The sequence below is a fragment of the Astyanax mexicanus genome, chromosome 21 (assembly GCF_023375975.1).
Source record: "Astyanax mexicanus isolate ESR-SI-001 chromosome 21, AstMex3_surface, whole genome shotgun sequence".
Lineage (NCBI taxonomy): Eukaryota > Metazoa > Chordata > Actinopteri > Characiformes > Acestrorhamphidae > Astyanax > Astyanax mexicanus.
The window spans coordinates 16267319-16291439 of record NC_064428.1 but is presented as its reverse complement, the minus strand read 5'-3'; the positions used below and the strand labels follow the sequence as shown (position 1 = coordinate 16291439).

The window sequence follows — 24121 nt, the reverse complement described above, 5'->3', positions numbered from 1 at the left end:
TGGAGCTTTTTAACTGTGACGTGGAGCTTTTTAACTGTGACGTGGAGCTTTTTAACTGTGACGTGGAGCTTTTTAACTGTACAATGGAGCTCAACTACTGTACCGCAGAGCTTTTTAACTGTACATCAGAGCTTTTTAGCTGTACCGCAGAGCTTTTTAACTGTGATGCGGAGGTTTTTAACTGTGACGCGGAGCTTTTTAAACTGTTCATCGGAGCTTTTTAGCTGTACCGCAGAGCTTTTTTGGGAGTGTTTGGCTTTTAATAGTTCATTCCCTTAACTTAAGTTAACTACGGTATATGGCCAATATGATATATACCAGTAACTGCTATGTATGCTATATACAGCTCTGGAGAAAAATAAAAGACCACTTAAAGATTCTCAGTTTCTTTCATTTTACCAAATTGAAAACCTTTGGCATATAGTAAAGATGAAGATGGAAGATCACAAGCCATCAAACTAAGCTAAACTGCTTGAATCTTTATGCACCAGGAGTAAAGCAGCATAAAGTTATCCAAAAGCAGTGTGTAAGACTGGTATAGGAGAACATGCCAAGATGCATGAAAACTGTGAATAAAAAACAGGGCTATTCCACCAAATATTGATTTCTGAACTCTTAAAACTTTATAGATATGAACTTGTTTTCTTTGCATTATTTGAGGTCTGAAAGCTCTGCCCCTTTTTTGTTATTTCTGCAAATAAATGCTCCAAATGACAATATTTTTATTTGGAATTTGGGAGAAATGTTGTCTGTACTTTATGGAATAAAACAACAATGTTCATTTTACTCAAATATAAACCTATAAATAGCAAAATCAGAGAAACTGATTCAGAAACTGAAGGGGTCTCTTAATTTTTTCCAGAGCTCTATGATCAGTATCATGCAAAAAAAAAAAATCTCCAAAATTATAACTTTACAGTAGAAATGCAGAAGTAAAACATTGTATTTCTTAGTCACTTCGGAGCATGCCTATTGGTTTGTTTATAAGGCAGTGTAAAGAACTAATTCAAATTTTCTCAAAAAAGGGAAGAGCAATATAATATAATACAAAGTCACCATGAACGACCATACACTTATACACTTCCAGCTACTTCTGTTTTCTTACAAGTAGACTTCCTCCGGGGGAAGCAGTCACACAAAGTGACAGTGAGTCGCTAAGACACTCACTAAATGAGCCCTGAGCAACAGAGCCCATTTATCATGGGCTTTCCTCTGTCTGGGGTATTCCTCACTGCATTAGCTACCTCATGTCTGCAATCAAAGTCTAACAGCTGCAGTGAAGTTGTTAATTAAACTCATTCTCGTCATTAGGCTGGGTTGAGTATCAGAGGGGTAGTTAAAAACAGCATGGATTTGAACAGTTACCAGATAGGGAATTTTGCCTGAAGGTTGGTAATTGTGGTGTTGTGCTCAATCTGTCTTTATTTCAAGTCGAATCTAGTAGAATAGGTGGTAAACTGTACGTAGAATACTGCTATATACAACCATTAAACTTCAAAAGTCAACCCATTGTCGTTTCCACAAAACATTGACAAAAAAAGCCATGCTGGGCCATATTTTGATAGTAATAATAAGCCCTGGGTATCATCGGGCTTAAACATGCTTTATAAATATAGGATTTATGAAAGAGATATTTTGCTATTTGAGGTCCTTTCCAAAAGTATATGAACAGTAATGTTTAGGTGTATCAGATCCAGATGTAGATACCTAGAAATAAAAGCTGAAATCACTTACTTTCTTACTGTTGCTGTAAGAAAAATTCATCTATACTCTTTTTGTTTTTCACTTTGACATAAGTGGTAAAAGCCATTATAAATTTAGTGTTTTTCACCAGGATGTATATTCTTTGTTTAGATTCTTTAAAGTAGCACTTCTTGCTTAGATGGCAGTTTGTCTTGTCATTTTCTCAGTCAGCTTTATGAGGTAGAGTCACCTGGAATGTGAGTTTTCAGTTAACAGCTGTGCTGAACTTAATTTTTGTCTCCTAATGTGTTTGAGAGCATCAGTTGTAAAGTAGTGAAGAGGTAGAGTTACAGGTATACAGTGAATAGCTCTATTTGAGTAATGTTCTAATCCAGATTATGAGAAGCAAGAACTACTCAACTAATTAAATAAAAAATACTTTAAGAAATGAGGGTCAAACTTTAAAAGTTTCTTCAAGTGCAGAGGCAAAATGTTATGATAAAACTGGCTCTCATCAGAACCACCCTTGGAAAAGAAGACCAAGAGTTACCTCTGTTGTAGAGGACAAGTTCATCAGAGTCAGAGCTCTGTCCAAATCAAATCATCGTGCACATTTTGTTTTTTGGGTTTTCTGGTATTTAGTGCTCAGTACTTACCAAAAGTACTCCAACTGGTGACATGGTCATGGGCTCATTGACACAATACCTTATTTAAATAACACATATCAACTGTCAGAAAGGTGATATTTAGTACATATTGTTAAAATATATGTAAGATACTGAAAAAAGATCATTTTTTTTCTATCTACTAAGGATTTGTTCCTATATCAGTATATGATAAAAGTGTTGAAGATGGAATGATCAGTGTTTTTTGGTTCAAACACCAAACCCCTGATTTGTCTTTTGGCTCGATTAGCTGATCGTCGATACTGATTGAGGAAGGGACTGGATACCATACTAAGCTTTTCATGTTTTTTTTTCTTCATTAATTGGTCTCTAGTATGACTGAATGGTTTTTGTTTATTTGTGAAAAGCGCTCTGGTTCTGCTGTTTCAGGCTGTTTTAGTTCAGTGGAGAAGTGGGCGGGGATACATTTAGTCAGGATTTCTTTTCTTACTTGTGAATATTCATGACATGCAAATGTCTTGCCATGGCTTTGCAGTGGACGCTTGCAAGCCAAGCTGGGAAAGGCCATTAATCCTGAATTTACAGGTTGACATCATCAAAACTGGGAGTAACCAACAGTATTTTACAAAGCTTCTTACTCTTTTAATATGATCCAATGAGCTCACAAATTTGGTTAAATTGGAGAAAACGTCTGATCACGTTTTGGCTGAAAATTTGCCAATACTGATACATTACTCATCACTATTAGAATCATTTAATAAATTTATCTCAAATGGATTTATTTTAAATCAAGAATGGTAAAACTTTGTACCATTCAGTTATATAGTCTGGTTTCTAAAACACAAAATACAGTATCTGTAGTGATCTCTGAGATCCTTTACTGTACATCCTGTACCTGCATGGAATTACGTAAGAAACTACGTTATATAAAGTTTTTCACAAATGACATTTGAAGAAGATGAAATTGGGCAGACCTTTGTTCGCATGTTAAGCTTTAATCGCTCTGTCCTGATGACAGTTGCTGTGAGGTGAAGATGCACGGCTTATTGCTGTAAGATGCGAGAGAGAGAGAAAGAGAGAGAGCGAGTGTGCGAGAGACTGGATGTTATACTTGTCATTTAGAGGAGTGGGTGGTTCTACCCTGTTTAACCCTTAGGTCTTGTTGCTAGGCAACAGCTGACAGATTGCTGTGGAAATCTCTTGGAATGGTTTTCTGGAAGACGAGAGAAGGAGCGAGAGAGAGAGAGAGCGAGAGGGAGAGAAAGTGAATACGGACTTTGAAGAGGGAACTGTTATCAGCCTCATCTTTTCACTCTGTCTTTGTAAATGTCAGGGCATTTCTGAGTCTGGAATGTGTTTGAAATGTGTGTGTGTGTGTATGTGTGTGTGTGTGTGTGTGTACAAGCTTGAGGTGCTGCATGTATCGTGACTCACCCTTCTGGAAGCTGTTTAGGATCTGTGTGTGTGTGTGTGTTTTTAGTTTATAGCTACCCTGCTTGCCTTCTCCGCCCGTGTCTCTGTTCCCCGGCCTCTCGTCTCCTGCGGCCTCTTCAGCAGAACTCAACATGTGCGCACATGCATGTGTTAGAGTTGTCAAAATACCCACACACTTGCACACGTCCAGATTTCCTGACTGGCTGTGAAGCTGTCAAAGTCATGCATAATTTGTCGGGTGCTGCATATTTAACGACATAATGAATTATTTGTGTTGGGAGTTTTTGCTGTGATTTCAGGGCTTTTAGTCACTAAAACATCTCACAAGCCTTGTTCCGGGGCTGGTAGATCATTCTTCCCGTTTTGTGAGCCAGATTGGTGTCACTCGTTCCCAGTCATATAGACCTACATGGCAAAGCGAGATGTTTTTCCGGTTGTGGAGTTGAGTTGCCACAGTAACCGGTTTCACACTATACTATAGTGGGGAAAAGTCTTAACCAAGATTCTCATGTAGCCCTAAATTTGTTCTTTGTGGGTGTGTTTGAGGCTGTGTATCACTATGAATGTTAAACATGGTGGCTAATCTAAGCCAATTCCCTATCAAGCCATCCTGAACTTTCGTTTTTCTCTAAATTGTCCTCGTAATTGTGCAAAGATGCATCTTAATGCACAGGACAAAAAAAAAGCCAAGCGATCAGAGAATCTCACCTATAACATGTGTTATCCCAATACTAAAATAATAACTTTCCATTTTGCCTAAGTATCTCAAACTGATACTAAAACAATACCAACAATACCACTGCAAAAAAAAGCAAACAGAATAAACAAGTTGTGAGCTGTCTAAAAGGAGAGCCCCTCCTACCCAGAAAGAAATTGGCCTCCATATGCGCTCCTGTTTGTAATCAAAGTTCAGGAAAATAACCATAGAGTCACTGCTCAGTGTTTGGGTTCACTAGATTTTCATGGGATCTGTGTGGTGTTTGGACAAGAGTCAAATCCTTGAGAGAATTGTTTTACGAATCGAGTGCAAATTAGAAACAATGATTCAAAACATTGTGTCCAAGCCCATCTGCTTATATAACACTGATCTTGAGTATAAACATATATATATATATATATATATATATATATATATATAGGAGCTAGAAGAACCTATATAAGCCTTTTAAACAGGTGACACCACACTCAAACACATGCAGCAAAAAAAAAAGTCACAGACTAGCAAAACTGATTTTACATCCGTCCACCTAAAAACTCTAAAATCAGCTGAAATCCAGTTCAGAGAAACAGTTTCACTGCTGAGACTGTCAGGTTGTTGATCTCTTGACACAGATCTGACAGATCCCCTGATAACTTGTTGATTTCAGAATATGCATTTTATCTACTGTTACACATAGGTTTTGTGCTTTTTTTAATGAAAGAAGTTGTGTTTTCTGATGTGGAAAGATCATGACAACATCCTCAAAAAAATCTAATTCTTCTGCTCTTATTCTGAGATTCCAGATGAAAAAAAAAAAAAACCTCTCTTGCACTGGACTTGATGAAGTCCATTTTTTACCCAGTCCCCACTGGCAGGCAATTAAGAAGCTGTCACTTGCTGTCACATTAGCTATCATGGTGGTAACATTAATATTACAGCTGGCGAATCCCACTGAAATAGAATTCCAAGCAAGGCTCTGAATGTGATTGTTGTGGAGATTTGGTTTATATTTAAGAACAAACAAACCGTCTTTTGCTTTGTTTTTAGAGGGATTTCCAATGGAAGTGGTCAGTTGGGTCAGAGAATGTGAATTTTTAGAGCGTTTTCACACCAGCACTATTTGGTCTGGTTAAAACGGACTCTGGTTAATGTGGTTTGATTGAGCAGGTGTAAAAACAGTAATCGCACTCAGATGCGGATCAAAACAACTGGACCTAGACCTGCTAGAGGAGGTAGTCTCGGTCCGGTCCCAAACCAACTCTAAAGCAGTTAGCTTGTGGTGAGAATGTAATTCTGTCTCGATCCGACCCAGCTATCAAATATACTACTTTTATTTGAGATAAACTGCTGCAGTTTAATCTGATGTATAAACCAGAAAACGCTCATCACCACAGCTATGAATAAACGCTGTCTCTGCTCCATGCTGTTTACATGCGCAGTATGTGCTGCGTTCACTACTCGCAGCTGCGTGACTCCCTCAACTTTGTGTAAATCTGCTTTTCACGAACCATTAAAAACACTTTTTAAAAGTGCAGCAGCAAAAAAGCTGCTTTATACTGCACAGATATTCACGCTGGAACACAGAATCTTCTCGCTATAGTTACTTTCTTGCTCACTCTGCACCAGACAGCTCTGACCAATCAAAGGAGACTGCGTGATTGTGTGGTTATTGGCGCACATTTTGGTGCGTTTAGATTTATGCCTGTGTGAAACCAAACCAAACAGAGGGAGAAACTCTCCAAATAAACAAACTCATCAAATGATCTAGAATATAGAAACCAACTACAGTTGTGAAAACCCCCTTAGTCGCCAAAATAAAAAATGTTGTGGCTAGAGGCACTGGGAAATTGAATTGTGTACTAGGGGTGGGCGATATGGCCCTAAAATAATATCACAATATTTAATGGTATTTTCACAATATTGAAATTCTTGGCGATATGACAAAACACTTAAGCAAAAGAAAAATATTTCAAGAATACACTACTGCAACAAAATTAAAATATGAAAAATGAAATTTTATTATTGCATACAATATGATATGACACACCCCTAACTAAGATATTAAAGAATTTCATCAGATTTGAATTAGAAGTCAATGATCGACTTTAAATATCTCCATATATCCAGGATTAAAGTAAAATAAATGATACTGGACATATATAATCTGTCTCTAGTAGATATATAATAGGAAATGAGAACAGTGTGTATAAATTATTCTTTTGCTAAAAACAGTAAAAATAAAAAAAAAGTAGTACCTTGATGTGTTATTTAGGGGTTGAGGATGTGGCACGATATTTCAGGGTATAATACCGTTCACAATATTCAAAATGTTGGCGATATACGTACAATATGATATGATACACCCCTATTGTGTACTTATATTTTCAGACTTGTTTACAAATCTGATCATAACTCAACTTTAAAATAATTATGGTGTATTGTTAGGTTATATTTTTTTCTTTTTTCACTCTTCTTTTCTGAAAATGATCAAAAAACAAAAGAAAATCTGCAATTCTGTTCCACAGAACCCAGTTCCACACAGCAGTGTTCAAGTTTGCTGTCACTCTGCAGGGCCTGACTCAAAATGTGTTCTTTCAGGAAGCACAGATCGGAAGATTGGCAGCAGATTCCCTGGAAACAGTTGGTCCATGAAAACATGCTTGGTGCATGGAAATGGCTTCTTTAGAACGTGAGAAACTAGGCTAATGTTGTTAACAGACACTGATGTTAGACAGTTATTAATCTAATCTTTATTTATTTGCTTTGTAGTGTATATTACACATTCAAACAAGACTAGAATGCATGGAATTATACCACATACCACATATCATGCAGCAGTAAAAGAGATTTCTGTTGCTGTGAAATGGCTGTACCATAATTGGGTTCTGTGCAGAAGTATATTTTTGTGTTTAAAGTAGGTGTGAAAAGATTACTCGATTAACTCGAGTTACTCGATTTAAAAAATCGATTCATTTCCTGTGCCTCGAGGAATCGTTTAATTAATTTTAAGATGCAGAGCACGGAATTTAGCACGGACTTTTAATGTGAAACAGCACGCTTAGTGTGATGTCACACGCACAGGAAGTAGGAAGTGGAGGTTTTTAGAGCAGTGAGCAGGTAAATTTAACTTATAACAAAATCAATGAGATTAACATTAATGTACCTTAATAACAGAACGACAGCGCTGTGGAGTGCTTAATATTACTTTACTAATTAATTTACTTTGGCTGGAATGCACGGCCATGAACTTACTGTGCTGTCATTTAGTCTTAGTGATGTCAATTAATTAGATCTGAGTAGTGTAAAATATAAATTAACAAAAAAAACAACATTTTTAATACTTTTGTTGTTACAATATTCCACAGGTCTTGATGTATTTTCAAAAACATGCCCTGTTCTCTCTGCTGTTGAGAAGCTAAGATGCTTTATTACTGATTAATTCCCTACATTTTTGATACTTACAAGAAATCCTAAATTGAAATAATTTAACTTAATTTATTAATTATTTAATTATTACTTGTGGTATTTATGTCTATTTTGTGTTTTATTTATTTCTATTTGTGTTTGCACAAATTATTAAGTGAAATTTCTTCTTTTCTTCTCTTCTTAAATAGCTTTTTTGGCAAGCAAATAAGTTTTATCTGATTACTCGATTAATCGAATCGATTTTACAGTAGAGTACTCGATAACTAAAATAATTGATAGCTGCAGCCCTAGCTTAAAGACTAAAGTAAGTCTTACCGTGTTCTTAAACACTTTGTTTTAACCCAACTCACAATCTCACATGAGGCTCACATGGGTGGAACGTGGTCATGTGATCTGAGTGCATTTGTACGTGTGTTTTTCTTGGGGCTTTCCAAATGGGCCCCATTGTTACAGCCCAGTAAAATCTCACATGGGTCCTGTTTAGGCCCCAGGAGCAGTGTTTAACTAAAATGGGGCCCATGTTCAACCCCTCCTTATTACTGATACCAATTAGTGACATTAATATTAAGACTTTATACACTAATAGACAATATTTCTGGTTTCAATTTGGCCTGCCCATACAGGTCATTTTTGGGCATACACAGCTCTGGAAAAAATGAAGAGACCAGAAATCAATATTTCCACCAGTCCAGACTGGTGGAATACTCCACCAGTCTTACACACTGCTTTTGGATAACTTTATGCTTTTACTCCTGGTGCAAACATCTAAGCAGTTCAGTTTGGTTTGATGGCTTGTGATCATCCATCTTCCTCTTGATTATATTCCAGAGGTTTTCAATTTGGTAAAATTAAAGAAACTAATTTTTTCCAGAGCTGTATCATTTTAAAAGTATTTTTTTCTCACATTTTCTTAGATATTCTCTGAAACGTTGAGTTGAAAGTGTGGACACTTACTTTTTAAGGTAAATTATTGATCTCCGAGAGGTTTAAAGTGATATGTCAAGTTCGGGCAGAGATTCAAGCTCCCAACCAATTTTAATAGATCCCTGATGTTAATGAGCTAGTTTGATCTTCTGGCTTGCCTTCAGTTATCATTAGGAAGGGCTGGTGATGCAGACTTTAAAGCTTTTAACTCCTCAAACTTGTTCCAAACAAAAAAAGCTAAGCACCTGTCTGTCTTGTTGAACATTAAAATAATTGATGACCAAAAGGCAGCTGAAGCATATAAGAAAATAGCAAACTTTTGAGAAGCTGTATCCTATAAGAATGGAAGATAAAAGGAACAATGGAAGTCACATTTAAAACTGCTGCTTTTATGGAAGAATATTTAAGAAACTCTTGTTTAAAGAATGTATTTATTTAATATTTTACTGTTTAATTTGCCAGAAATCATGGAAACACTTAGAGTTGAATAAAGAATGTTCCAAATCAAGCAGCCCCACAGTTCACTACTGATCATCATCAGAGTTGTCAGTTTAAGCTTTTCATATCACAAGAAAATGAAAGAGGCCTTGAGAAAGACCCTCAGTGATGCAATCACGTTCTAGCTTTGCAAAACTGAACCCACTTCCTGCTCGTTTCACAATCCGTCTGATGATTTGCTTTTGCCCTGACAGTTAAAATACAGGGTGTCAAATTGTAAGTTTTAAACTTGAGTAGAACAAGTTGTATTATGTTCAGTGATTTGAATGAGACTCATGGGTCAACATATTCATAATTAAAGCTTTTTGTTGTTGTTCTTCCAGTGGATTTTCTGCAGCCCCACCCAAAACTCTCATGTTACATTAAGGGAAAATTAAACAGAACAAAGACGGCAGCAGGTTTTACTTGTATGAGCATCAATTTTCTATTTGTGTTTTTACTTTAACCCTCTACAACTTTTTTTTTACAACCCTCTTCAACTACATTTAGCAACTACATTTACGCTTTCATCCAAAGCTACTTACAAATGATGAGTAGTTTATAGACTATTATTTTGAACACAAATACAACTGATGAAGGCATGAAAGTATCAAGGTTTTGGTTTATTTTGTTTTTTTCCTCTGCAAAAAAGGGATTTTACTTTTTTACTGGGGTGGTACTTCACTTGTCACTGCAGTTGTATCTTAAATTCCATTCTGGTCAGCTTGGTATTTGGGTGATATCTTGCTTGTTACTGGGTTGGGATCTTGCTGGTCACTGGGGTGATGCCTCCCGTGTTACTGGAATGATACATTGCTTATCAATAGGGTGATATCCAACTGGTCACTAAAGTGGTACCATGGTTGTCTCTTGGATAATCCCTTGCTCTCCACCTATGTTGTTATCTTGCTTGTAACTGTGGTGATCACAGGGGTTGCATCTCACTTATAACTGAGTTGATACCTGTAACCTCACATCTATACTATACAATAGTGTAGTGCTGGACGGTATGACCAACATGTATATCATTGTATTTGTATTTATTTATTTATTTTTTGCATGATCAGACTTTAATATAGGTTTCTGAGTTACAGTACTGTTAAAGGTACATATAATATAAAACACATACGCTTTAAATTAAGAGTTTAATTAGTATTGGCTTTACTTTGTCCCACAAAATTACACAATATATGAAGAAATTGTATTTACCTTAAAAGGTGATGCATAGTGCTGGGCGGTATGGCCAAAAATGCATATCACTGTATTTTTCACTGTATTTTTCAAGTATGTTTCAAAGTATATCACAAAATGTTTATTTCTTTATTTTTTGCATGACTGGGCTTTAATATAGATTTGTGAGTTACTGTACTGTCAGGAGTAATAATATAATATATATAATATAAAACACTAAGGCTTTAAATTAAGGCTTTGATTCATATTGGGTTTACTTTGCCCCACAAAATTAAACAATATATGAAGAAATCAGACTTCATTAACAGAAAAATAGCTAAAGAATGGTCTAAAGAATAGACCTAAAAAAAAAAAAGATACGCTAACAAATCTAACACGGCTCCCTTTACAAGATTACATATTTTAATAAATAGTTCCATAAACGCTAAAAATAACCCAAAATACTCAATGTTTAAGTATTCAAAGAGATATTTTTTTAAAGTTCTATTGCACAAGTAAGACACAAGTTTAATATCAATGTACTATATATTATTCCTGAAGCCATTATAGGCGTTACAGTATTTAAATCAGCTACGATTCCCTTATTTCTCCAGTCAAAAAATACATTCAAATTATTCTTTAAGCTACAGTATTAATATATTTAAAAGGCCTGTAGTTACTGTTCTATTTTACTGGGATAAAAACACTCGTACAGTAGAAACGGCAGCAGGAGGTGTTTTGATTTCTCTTCTGGACGAAGTTAGCCCAGCGTTTGACTCTCTTCTTTGATGGTTCTGTTCCGCATAGCGCTCTGCAGCGCCTCTAGTGGAATGGCGGTATGGCTGTGGATTGATTGCGCAATTTTATTCGTCTCTTTTCTGAGTGAATACTTGCTGTTTGCTGTGTGTTTTTTTTTCTTTTTTTTATTTAGATAAAAACACTCATATTGCAAGGAACAGTAAGAGGAGCTCCTCAGATAAAGTGCTGTTCTTATTTCTCTCCAGGCAGGACAGAGAGAGATGAGCGTTTGACTCCACAGAGCTGAGTTGCAGTTACTCTAGTGTGTTAGCGTGTTATGCTAAACTAGCTAACATTAGCTAGCGAGCTGTGGCGGTGCTCTTCTACACAGCGCTCTGCAGCGCCTCTAGTGGTATGGTGGTATGTGAAAAATGCACACCAGTTTTTAATTTTAATAGTATATTGGATAAACCGATATACCGCCCAGCACTACTATAGTGATATCTTACTTGCCACTGTATTGGGAGCATGCTGGTCACCGGGATGGAACCTTGCTTGCCAATGGGGTGGTAAATGTCTTATCATTGGATAGGTAATTCACTTCTCACTTAGGTGACATATTTCTTGTCACTTAAGTGGTATTTTGCTTGCCACTGTGGTGCAACCTTGCTTACCATTAGGTTGGTAAATCACTTGTCACTGGGTTGGTAACATGTTTGTTACTAGAGTGATACATTTTTTTGTCATCAGTATGATGCCTCACTAGTTACTGAAGTGGTGCCTTTCTTATTACTGGGATAGCACCTTGCTTATTAGTGGGGTCATACCTTGCTTTTAACTGGGTAAAAAATGTTCCGTTTACATCTCTTAATTTTGAGTTTTTTTTACCTCAGAATGAAGCATGCTCTTTGCCCTTTTATGGAAGGGATAAACTCTAATAAAACTCTAAGCTCTGCTGTTATTGGCTGGCTTACATCAGCACAATGTCTAATGGCTGCATACACTGTAAAATAGATTTTAGAGCTTAATAATAAGAGGTTTTTAAGATGATTGCCTTTGTTTTCTGGCTGTTTTCTCTGTCTCAGTTTAGGATGATGTCTGTAGCTAGTTTAACAAAAAGTTACCAGTATTGTGCTCCAGCTGCCTGTTTTATGTACTGTATTTTGCTGCTATTGCTTCCAAATGTAATAAAAACTTTTAAATCAGAGGTGATGTGCTTTATCCCAGTAGTCAGGGTTTTCAGGTAGTGACTCCGAGCACTAGTTAAAGCCTCAGCATGTCACAACATGCCACCAGAATTTTGACAGCACTACATTATATTGAAGCCATTTTAAGACCACAAAAAGGCACAGATGTGACTTGAAGTTTACACAAATAGTCTTTTGGCAAACAAACAAATAGTAAGGCTTAGTTTATTAGTTTTTATCATAGTCCTGTACTGTTTGTATCTTTCACCTGAAAAACAGACAGCTTGTAAAAGTGAAACTAGTAAGGAACAGGGGGGTGCAGCAGCATTAGCATTAGCAGCTAACCACTTAGCGCTAGTAAAAAACAGCACTACACTGAGGAAATCCTGAGTGTTCCTGTAAGCCAAGGCGGTAAACACGCAGACTACAGTCCAATATACTCACCTCTAAATGACGAAAGAGCTAGCCCTTAGCACGGTTTGGGGCTAATGCGTATGCTACTTCAGCAGTGCTAGGGTTACCTCTGAACGGCAAAAGAGCTAGCGCGGTTAGCAACAAATGCTAATACAGCTGGAGAACTAAACTGAAACTCCTGTATGACCCTATTCTTTAGCAGAGTGGCTTTACTGCTCCTTAATGCCTTTGGGAAAATTAAAGGATTTAAGAGCACCTTATAGTGGGGAAAAGGGGTAAACTGATATTAAAAGGTAATTTTTTTTTTATTTAAATGAGTAGAATGGAGTGTAGAAGTGTACTTTAAACTGTTATATACCAGCCTGCTCTTCTGAAAAACATCCTTGAGGAAACACTAGATTAGCCTTTAGCCTGGTACCTAGTTAGCTGCACATTTAGCTTCTCCTGAAGTAGCTGTTAAATTTAGCCTGTAACAGTGACAGATGTAACTGTGACAGATGATGTAAAATTGAAGTTCTACTTATGTTTAGAGTATTTTGTGCTGCAGTCAGCCTTATTTTACCATATTTAAATTTGTCTCACTTTAAAATAGCTAGCTAATGCTAGCATCACATTTACGCATTATTTTGGTTTATCCAGGCTAGCACACAGAGCCAGGGCTATGTTTGGTCAGTAGAACATTTTCTAAATGTTACAATTAATGTTCTTAAGCATCATTAATGTTCAATCAGTTGAGTCTTGTGGATGTTTTAGTTTTTAGTTTTGGAAATGATTCTGGTAATGTTTCTGTGATGTTAGTATTTGACTAGCTGGGACTGTTAAGTAGAATAAATACTAATTACACTGTGATGCAAACCATTATTATATAACAGGTTTTTAGAGCATTCCTGAAACATTATATCTATAACGTTGCAGCCTAACCTTCCTGAAACCTTTTTAAAATGTTGCTAAACGTTCTTAAAACGTTCTCTGTTAGCAGAGATGCAGCCAATTTTCTGCTGTACTTTAAGACTATATTACTGGTAAATGTTTCATGACAATAACACTGTCACACAAATTTACTTTTGTTTTGACTAATATTTAATTTTTATTCTACAAATTTGTTCTAGGACTTTAAGTTTGTTACTCATGGTTCCAGTAAGTGGGGGAGCCGCTGTGTGAATCAGCTGTGTGGCAGGGGGTCTGTCTGAGGGGCTCGGGGAACAGTGTGTGGAGCGGCTATGTTCCGATCACTGGCCAATAACAAACAATGGAAAAAGTGAAGAGACCACTTCAGTTTCTGAATCAGTTTCTCTGATTTTGCTATTTATAGGTTTATGTTTGAGTAAAATGAACGTTTTTGTTTTATTCTATAAACTACAGAAAACATTTCTCCCAAATTCCAAATAAAAATATTGCCATTTAGAGCATTTATTTGCAGAAAATGAGAAATGGCTGAAATAAAAAGTTCAGAAATCAATATTTTGTGGAATAACTCTGGTTTTTAATCACCATTTCCATGAGTCTTGGCATGTTCTTCTCCACCAGTCTTACACACTGCTTTTGGATAACTTTATGCCACTTCTGGTGCAAAAATTCAAGCAGTTCAGTTTGGTTTGATGGCTTGTGATCATCCATCTTCCTCTTGATTATATTCCAGAGGTTTTCAATTTGGTAAAATCAAAGAAACTCATCATTTTAAAGTGGCCCCTTATTTTTTTCCAGAGCTGTATTTTTCATTATAGTTTTCATTAAAGGAATGAACACGTATTCCTGGTATTTTAGCTTAGCTCGACTATAGGTGTTTTATGCTCACTTCTTTTTTTTTTATTGATTACAGTTTTTTTAACTTTATAAAAGTAAGTTAGTTTTTACAGTGTTCACCACACAGCTCACAGCAACAGTACTATACATTTGGAGACGTTACACATAGAAACCACATGTGACTGACTAACTTTAAAAGATTTAAATCATCTTTTTTCTGGGTTTTGAAATAAAAAGCACTGTTTATTTTATTATAATCTTTCTTTTTCTCTCTTTCAGTGTGTTGTTTCGTGGTGCATAAACGCTGCCATGAGTTCGTTACTTTCTCCTGCCCAGGAGCAGACAAAGGTCCTGCATCAGATGTAAGTCTCTCCCCACCTCCCCCACCTCTCTCTCTCTCTCTCTCTCTCTCTCTCTTTATCCTTCTATCTTTTTCTATTTCTTCATAGAGAATTACACTTCCTCTACAGATAAAAAATGCCATCTCCTTCTGACTGAGCAACACACACACGCCTTATTTTATATGGATTTTACATTATTTTGCAGTTTTGCTAATTAATATTATAGTATTCAAAATACATCAATAAATATTTAGAAAATGGTTATGTTCATTTAAGTCATGTTTAAAGGAAGTACTATACGAGAGTGAGAATTACTACTCTATAGAGTCGTTGTTTCTGTCATTCTGTCACACTAGTTGCTGCCAAGTTGGTGAACAGCTGTACACGGACCAATGCTGCAGTCATATATTGAAATTACTTAAAGAAGCCTGTCACTACTACATAATAATACTACATAATATTGGTGGTTATAAATTACCCAGCTGTGGTTGGCAAACCTTACTGATACTCAGTGATTACATGTTCCGCAGAAAAAAAGCCTCTCTTTTATTCTATGGCTGCAGAATGCTGTTTGTGTGCTGTTGTGATCTATACCTGGCAACCCGGGGTGGAAATAAGACTGCAGGAATGGGCAGTGGGCAGAGGCCACAACCCACACAGATTACTTTGACGTACCACACTGTTCAAATAAGAAAATACTGGCTGAAGCTCTGCTGACAAAAGCTGCCAGAGCTTAAACTCATGTTTCATTAACCTCAGATGATACACCCTTATCGTGTTATAATCTTTAATGGTCCTTTAAATAAACCTTGCTTTTTTTTAAACCATGATAATATAACATTGATTTTCTGTTGCCAGGAATTACAATGGCAATTAAGTCCGCAAACACTTTTTGTGGTTGTTAATTTATATATTTTTTACTGATTAAATTGTAAAGACTCACCTGCAAACTTCTAAACAGCCAATGAGAAGAAACACAAAGAATATAATTGTAATATATAATAAAATAAAAAGAAATGCGTATTACAGAGTGGAAAAAATGCAAGCAACATCATAGTTAAGTATAAACATTTATATTAATGCTATTAATGTTAACGCATTAAAACAAACATTCCACAAACTAAAATGTTCCAGCTGCTGAAGTTCCAGCAGAGCGGTACAGCCTGAGGGGTTTAAATTTATATGATGAAGAAAATACAGAAGTAAAGGATCCCTTAAATCATTATTTTTGTCCCTCTCCCAAAAAATAAGGAAGTACCAACAATTTGTTGTTATTAATCCGATCATTTTTAACTGATTGGCACACCTAGATTATATGTTATACAATAAAGGAAATAATTATTTGATCCCTTGCTGATTTTGTACGTTTACCCACTGACAAAGACATGAACAGTCTATAAATTTAAGAGTTGCTTAATTTTAACAGTAAGATAGAATATCAAAAACAAAATCCAGAAAATCACATTGTATAAATGATATAAATGTATTAGCATTTTACAAAGATAAATAAGTATTTGATTCCTCTGAAAAACAAGACTTAATACTTGGTGGTAAAACCCTTGTTGGGAAACACAGCAGTCAGATGTTTTTTGTAGTTGATACTGAGGTTTGTGCACATGTCAGGAGGGATTTTGGTCCGCTCCTCTTTGCAGTTCATCTCTAAATCATTAAGATTTAGAGGCTGTTGGAGCTTCAATTCCCTCCATAGGTTTTCTATGGGATTAAGGTCTAAAGACTGGCTAGGGCACTCCATGTCCTTAGTGTGCTTCTTTTTAAGCCACTCCTTTGTTGCCTTGGCTGTATGTTTTGGGTCATTGTCATGCCGGAAGACCAAGCCAAGACTCATTTTTTTATTTGCTAACTGAGAAAAGAGGTTGTCACTCAGACAGAGAGGAGTCTTTTATACTGGGGTTTTGTGGTCAGGCAAAAAATTGGGTGGGTTCAGACAGAAAGTGCTATCTTCTAAACTGTGTATCAGATGCAGATGTAAATACCTGGAAATTAAAAAAGCTGAAATGTTGATCTTTCTGCTTATATTTATTAAATTCCAAATGTTTGCAGTCTCCAGCTCTTCACTGTTCCAATACTTTTGGAGGAGACTATACACACTCTCTCTCTCTCTCTTTCGCTCACTTGCTCGATTGTTCGCTCGCTCTCGTCTCTTATGTCTATTTATATCTTAGCTTCCTCCCAACATGTTAGCGCACTCGCGCTCACTCAAACGCACCCATGCTCTCGCAAAATAAAAAATAAAAAAATAGAAAAACAGACACTTCCTGAGTGTGGCTGTCTCTGCTCAAGCCAGCCAATCATATCAGCCAGTGAAGCCAGTCTCATAACTGTGTACACAAATGGAGATGCATTTTTACAACTCCAGCAGCTCACAACAGCAGTACAGTGCCTCATTTGCATAAGCAGCGCAACCTCGGCTGCTCTGGTGTGGCAACATGTCTTTAGTGAGGCGAGAGGCGTGAGGCCCTGATTGGCTGCGCCGTTTACAGTAGGTTTCAGTTTGATTATTAAAGAATTATATCCGTAGATTTGCTGTTGCATCTCAGATACTCTCACCACCCGTAACACTGACGGAAATGGCTGTTCTACTAATAACACACTGAACTTTGACTCTTACCTTGTTGGTCTGAGAGGTCAGAAAGCACAAGGAATGCTTGTTGATGGAGTTAATGTAGTTAATAAGAGTGGGATGGCTGAATATTTGAACTTTGATCAACTGAGGCAAGCCTCCAACTTATATCTAAAAGTGGAGATACTGTACCACCTTTTGGAAAGGTTTAAGGATATATTGTGCACAACAGTTTGAGTTGTTTTTTTAGAAGTAATATTTGTAGTAGTGCTCTGGATGTGTTGTTTGATGTGTTTTAAATCTGTTAGAAGAAACACTCCTCGTTTCTCCTCGTTATCCACTTCTGTACTGGTGAAGCTTATGGTGTTACAGTATGTGCCTAGTATATATACCAGGGGTCGGCAATAGACGGCCTGCAGGCCAGATGTGGCCCACAAGCATGAAACATCTGGCCTGTGAGGTTGTTTAAACTATAATGAACGATGATAAAAAAATAATAAAATACTTTTAAAATACTCTGACGAGCTTTTCTTTTACATTCCTTCCCTGTCTCTCTCTGTCGCACTCAGCGTGACTTTAGTTTCTGCCCATTTTTGTTTTTCCACCCGTTCTTGGGCTCCTTATAAGGGCGTTTTTTTTTTCCCCAGCCGCATCTCAATTCACTAGCCGGGGCGGCGGTAGTGTGTTGGAGAGCGACCTTGATGACACAGGTTCGATTCTGTGTGAGCAGTGGTGTGTTTATTTATTTACTTTTACCTGCTTTGAGATCAACTCTTCTGCAATTGGGTTCAACCATAGACTGTATATAGCTGGACAGAGCATCGTCTCTTAAAAGTGAAGCCACCACAGGTCGGGCGCCCCCTGCTGTTCGGCTGCAGAAAGCTGTGTAACTCCACCCATCCCCATAGGTTTCAATGGCAAAACAGACAACTTTCAATCACGTTTTTTTCTAATATACTGTAATTCTACCTCCATTATTTAAATGCAACAGCTAGTGTAACCTCTGCTTATATTGTCAAATTTTTATATCCCCACAGAATTCGGGTTTTAAAACGTTATTCGGCTCTATTCAAAAAAGGTGTGGTTATGGTAAAAGGGCTGCTTATGGGCGGGACCAATAACAGACCGTCAGCTGCGCTCCGCCCCGCTCTGCAGTCTGTGACCGCGAGGCAGCCCTCAGGGGCGGGGTTATTTAAATGAGTAGGCGGTCTCTCCACAGCCTTTCTTCCTCCTCTGGTCTCTACTGCGCAGACTCTGGTCTCTGAATCGCCATAATGGCGGAAGATTTTGGCTTCATTTTCATTGAATGAATTGGAACGGCGACACGGCGTCCATCTTTATATACAGTCTATGGGTTCAACAAACCTCTGGGCTGAAGAGCTACTAGTCTGTAGCACTCCATCCCATTACACTTCATTTTCCAAAACAGATTTTTTTTTTGTGGCCCGCCACATAAAAGCTTGGACAATATCTGGCCCGCTGCCAATCCTAAGTGTTAAACAAATCAGAATATGTTTTATATTTAGATTCTTTAAAATAGCACCACTTGCTGACAGTTTTGCACTGTATCTTGGCTGGATTTTTTCAGTCAGCTTTATGAGGTAGAGTCACCTGGAATTCAGGCTTTCAGTTAACAGCTGTGCTGAACTTGTCTCTTAGTGTAAAGTTTGAGAGCATCAGTTGTAAAGTTGTGAAGAGGTAGAGTTACAGGTATACAGTGAATAACTCTATTTGAGTAATGTTCTAATACATATTATGACAAAAACTACTCAACTAAACAAAAGGATCCTCAAGTGCTGTCCCAAAGACCATTTAACAGTTTGATGAAACTGGCTCTCATCAGCACCGCCAGAGGAAAGGAGGAGCAGGAGTTACCTCTGTTACACAGGATAACTGCTAAATACTTTACAGAGTATTTTGGTTTGTTTAACACTTTTAAGTTACTACATGACTCCTTATGTGTTTCCTCATAGTCTACAGAAGCTACAACAAGCTGTTGTAGCTGAATTAGACCCCTCCCTTAACACTGGCTCTCACCTCACCCCCATTCAGAAAAGGTAGATTAAATAGTATGCTATATCTAAGCATGCTTGCAATAAATCTCCAGACAGACAGAGAGAGTTAGGTATGTTTAAATGTATTGGTCTAATTTAAAAGTGCCAATTGGGCCTCTGAAGTAAAATGTTGTATATCTCTGCTTTAAGCTATAAAACTTGCACCTATCTAACACTAGGTGTGTTGTCAGCTGTAAACAAAAATATGAAGGTGTCAAAATACAGCTCTATTTGTGTGGGCATAGAGTTCTCCCTGAAGAGTCACACCCTTTTGACGAGTTAGATTTATATTCGTTCTTCCCTTTCCATCGTTCAGAGATACAGAAAGATCACTGAGCTCATAGCTGCTGATTTACAGCACAACACAAGGAGAAATTGAGCTCGTATCCTCTCTAAAACTACCAGTCCATTGGGTCATTACAAAATTTTGCGCTCTTTGCTCATAAGCTTGGAGGCAAATAAACATGTTTTTGTTCATATTACTGGCTTCAGTGACACAATTTGTAGCATAACATACAATCTTAGAATCTTAGAACTAAAGTCCTAACTGGACGGGATTAGTTTCTCAGGGGGTCCTGGGGTAATTTTCTTTTTATGGGGGTCCTCTGTGATTGTATTCCCTTCCAGAATGACCATTTATATGTTTTTCTCAGACGTCATTTGAGAAAATTACAGGCTCAATTACCTACTGTTTTTTACTGATCTCCGTGGTCCTCCAGTAATTTTAGTCCTGTCCAGATGCACATCTCTAAGTTCCGTCACCTCACATTTAATAAAATAGCTATTTGTCCCCTGCCACGCACTGTAATTACACTTTGGGCACGCATTTCCACGGAGATCCATGTAAACACAACTGCGAGTGGAAATGGAGGAGCTACTGAACGTGATGTTATGTGACTTGGAAAGCCTAAAAACTCACTGGTCCTCCTGTTTTTTCACTGACAAAATCCCACCTGTAAACTTACCTCAACATGTCATTTACCCACCGTACAAGCAAACTCAGTGTAATACAGGCAGGAACTGTGCATTTAATATATATCATACATATAGAACTCAACTAACTACTGCACTGTTATGAATAAGAGGTTGAGTATAAATCCAGCCCACAGAGAACACATGTTCTCCTCCACCAGTCTTACACACTGCTTTTGGATAACTTTATACATTTACTCCTGGTGCAATAATTCAAGCAGTTCAGTTTGGTTTGATGGCTTGTGATCATCTATCTTCCTCTTAATTATGTTCCAGAGGTTTTCAAAGAAACTCATCGTTTGTAAGTGGTCTCTTATTTTTTTGTAGAGCTGTATAATTTCCTGATTTGTAGGAAATTTTAGATGACTTGTGGGCATCAGGAAGAATGTGTGAAAGTCCATGAACTTGCGGGAGAAGATGTCTGTTTCCTGAAATATCAGTCTACTCAGCTGTGTTTTGATCCAACATACCATAATTTCTGCTCTGTTAGTTTTAAATTATCTACTCTCAACATGTGGTTTAGGATCATTTTACACCCTAACCTACAATCCATCATACTGTAAGTTCAGCTGGTGTTTACAATCAGAACAGTTTGGAACATCAGCCAAATCTAATAAGATTTGTTAATGGTACATTTTTGATTAGGTTTACATATGTTTCATAATCTGATTACTGCAGAACATTGGGATTTGTCAGTAATCCAATCATCATGCTTAATTCAACTTGGGAAATCAGATAAAAAAATCTTAGTTACATGAGTCAAACGATAATCAGATTTTTGCTTTGCAGCCAGCCAATAAACTCTCAGAACAAGACGTGAACTGCTGATACTTTAAACCATAGACTGTTGTATATAAATGTAGACAGGACGTCCCCATTCACTCTCATTACAGCGTTTTGAAGCTAAAATATGGCCGAAATTGAAGCTGCCATCTTGCGTGCACTTGCTCAGTAGAGGCAAAGTGGCGCCAGAACAGGAGCAGCAGAGTTGGGAGGCGGGGTTGTGTGACTACCCAAACCCCGCCCACATGTCTCAGAACCTTCTCCTCCCATATCGGGATGCGTCAATCACCACATCACCACACCCCTTTAAATATCACAAAGTAACGTAGTAACTGTAAAGAAAAACACTGTGGGTTATTGACAATTTCCAAAAACATATACTAGTTGTGTAGTTTTAGATAAAAAAAACATCCATCTCCCATTCAAATAAATAGAAATAGGCGGGGTTAAAAGTTGTACTGGTTTTATGTTTTTTGGATACAATCCGGGTTAGCACCTGAACATCCCTTTCAGACAGCTTCCTCTTACAGCGTCCACAGTTAATCCTGTTGGATGTGGTTGGTCCTTCTTGGTGGTATTCTGACATTACCCTGGATACCGTGGCTCTTGATACATTACAAAGACTTGGTCACAGATGCTCCAGCAAGACGTGCACCAACATTTTGTCCTCTTTTGAACTCTAGTATACACTGTGTGCATTGCAGTATTACCCTGCTAATTGAACCTTCACACTCTGCTCTTACTGGTGCAATGTGTAATTAATGAAGATTGGCCACCAGGCTGCTCCAATTTAGCCATGAACCTCCCACACTAAAATGACAGGTGTTTCAGTTTCATTGTCCAACCCCTGTATATACTGTCTATGTCTTAAACACATCGAGTCACAACATCAACAAACATCACTTAAGATAATTATTTAAATCCTTAATTTCTAGCATTTTTCAAAAGTGTTTTGTTGTGCACTCCGGTTAAGAGTATACATGGACTGAGAAATACCATTAATGAGCTAAAGCTAAAACCTTTTCTCTTTAGAGTTCACACCCAGGTGCTCGTTTAGTCCCTTGTCATGTTCTGATCTGGCAACTCACTTCCTGTCCGTGCCATCAGGCCACAGCAACTGATCCAGAATGCAGAAGCTCAGCTCAACTTCAACTTTTTTAACTTTAGCCATGTCACTGTCTCTCAGTGGCCCATATAAACCCCTGACTTTAGTCTACAAAGACAAAAATAAAAAGGTCAAAATTAGGGATGCAATGATAGTGTGCTTGTGGTTTGGTTTGTATCACGTTTTTTGGGCCACAGTAACAATCATCTTTTCTTGAACATGCAGTAGGTTATTTGCCTTTATTTGCTTTATTTAAAATAAAAAAGTGCTACTGCTTACACTATTAAATGTAAAAAAAAAGGCACACATAAAGTGAAATACCATTTATTCAAATCCAATGTATTATAAAAAAGGAACTCTTCTTCGTGCCCTCTGTCCAAAACAGCCGATATTAAATAAAGTGCAGTATTAAGTAATTGAAAGAAATTGTGCACTCAACTCAAACAACACATAAAGACCTATTTTAGCTACTTATAGGCGAGCCATCAACTGCATAACACACAGCTTGATTTAGCTCATGTCAGTGTGTCTTTGGTATTGAAAGGACACAAAATACAAAAACTATGCCTTGCATGGCTCGAACCAAGATAGCAATGATCATCTGACGGTTGACTTTAGTACTGGACGATTTTCGCTATTAATTCGGTTAATTCGAATGACAGTATTAATGCGATTTTTAAAATGGAGTATTTACGATTTTACATCTTTACATACAGACGTTTAATCTTTTTAATCTAAAATATGCAAAAACGCTCCTCATTTCTGAAGTGTTTATCTGTCTAACCTTGGATACCGGCACCTCCCACAGACCAACGCGTGCATATTTTCTAAACATTCCTCTGAGGACTGAGCTCGTATTGAAGTTCCAGCACTTATGACACAAACACGTGGTGGGATAAAGCTTATGAATATCTAGAAACAAATCCTGCCGTTTCTAAAAATGACAGCGTTATCGCCCTCCGGTGAGGATCCGTGATTAATTGTGGAAAACAATAATAATCTCTCCTTCAAAGTTTCTTCTGTGACTCGTTTAGGTCGTTATTTCTCAATTTTCAGTCACAGACCCACGTTCTAAAATATAATCCAGTGTTCGTCAGTGTGTGAGTTTCCGTGGCTGTGTAGATATTAGGTGAGTGCGTGATATGAACACATGGGCTTGTAAATAATGTTTTGAATCATTGACAATCATTGACAACAAATATTATTTTTTAGGCCATAATCGCCCAGCACTAGACTGTTTCCAGGGTCTAAATCAGTCAGTGGCGCACCTTCATTTACCAAAAATTACATTTACCAAGAAAAATCAAAAACTGATACCCACAAAGCTTAAGAAGGCTATTAGTCTTCTTCAAATTGTAAAATAAAAAGAAAGGATAAATGTACTGAAATGATAAAGTAATCAAAATTTCCTTTAATTATCAAAAGATTTAGACATTTTGGAGGAATGTGTGTGCACAAGAGACAAGACCAAATGTCAGTATTTGATGCTGGGGATCTTTGTGCCCTCAGGTGTAACTACATATAAAACAGACTGTACTGATTCTGTACTGAAAATTACCGCATGGACTCGGAAACACGCAGGGTGATTTTATGCATTATGTCCTGTAGATGCTAGGATATCCAAAATTTTATGCAATTTTAGGTTATGGAGGAAATATTTCCACTGCATTGTAGATGCAGTTTGGTGAACCTTGGCCCATCGTTGCTTTTGAGTGATTCCGCTTCTCTAACATGCTATTTTTATACAAAGTCATATGAGTTAG

The 24121-nt window shown here is 37.2% G+C and overlaps 1 protein-coding gene across 3 annotated transcripts in view; it reads left to right on the top strand.

Annotated features, from left to right (window-relative positions):
• The window catches only part of prkcba (protein kinase C, beta a), a 73834-nt gene that overhangs the window by 10515 nt on the left and 39198 nt on the right, over positions 1 to 24121 (top strand). For all 3 annotated transcript variants that reach the window (XM_022674908.2, XM_022674907.2, XM_049470159.1), the window contains exon 3: positions 14802 to 14884. In XM_022674908.2, the coding sequence (XP_022530629.2) occupies positions 14802 to 14884 (83 nt within the window). The remainder of the gene's footprint in view (positions 1 to 14801; positions 14885 to 24121) is intronic.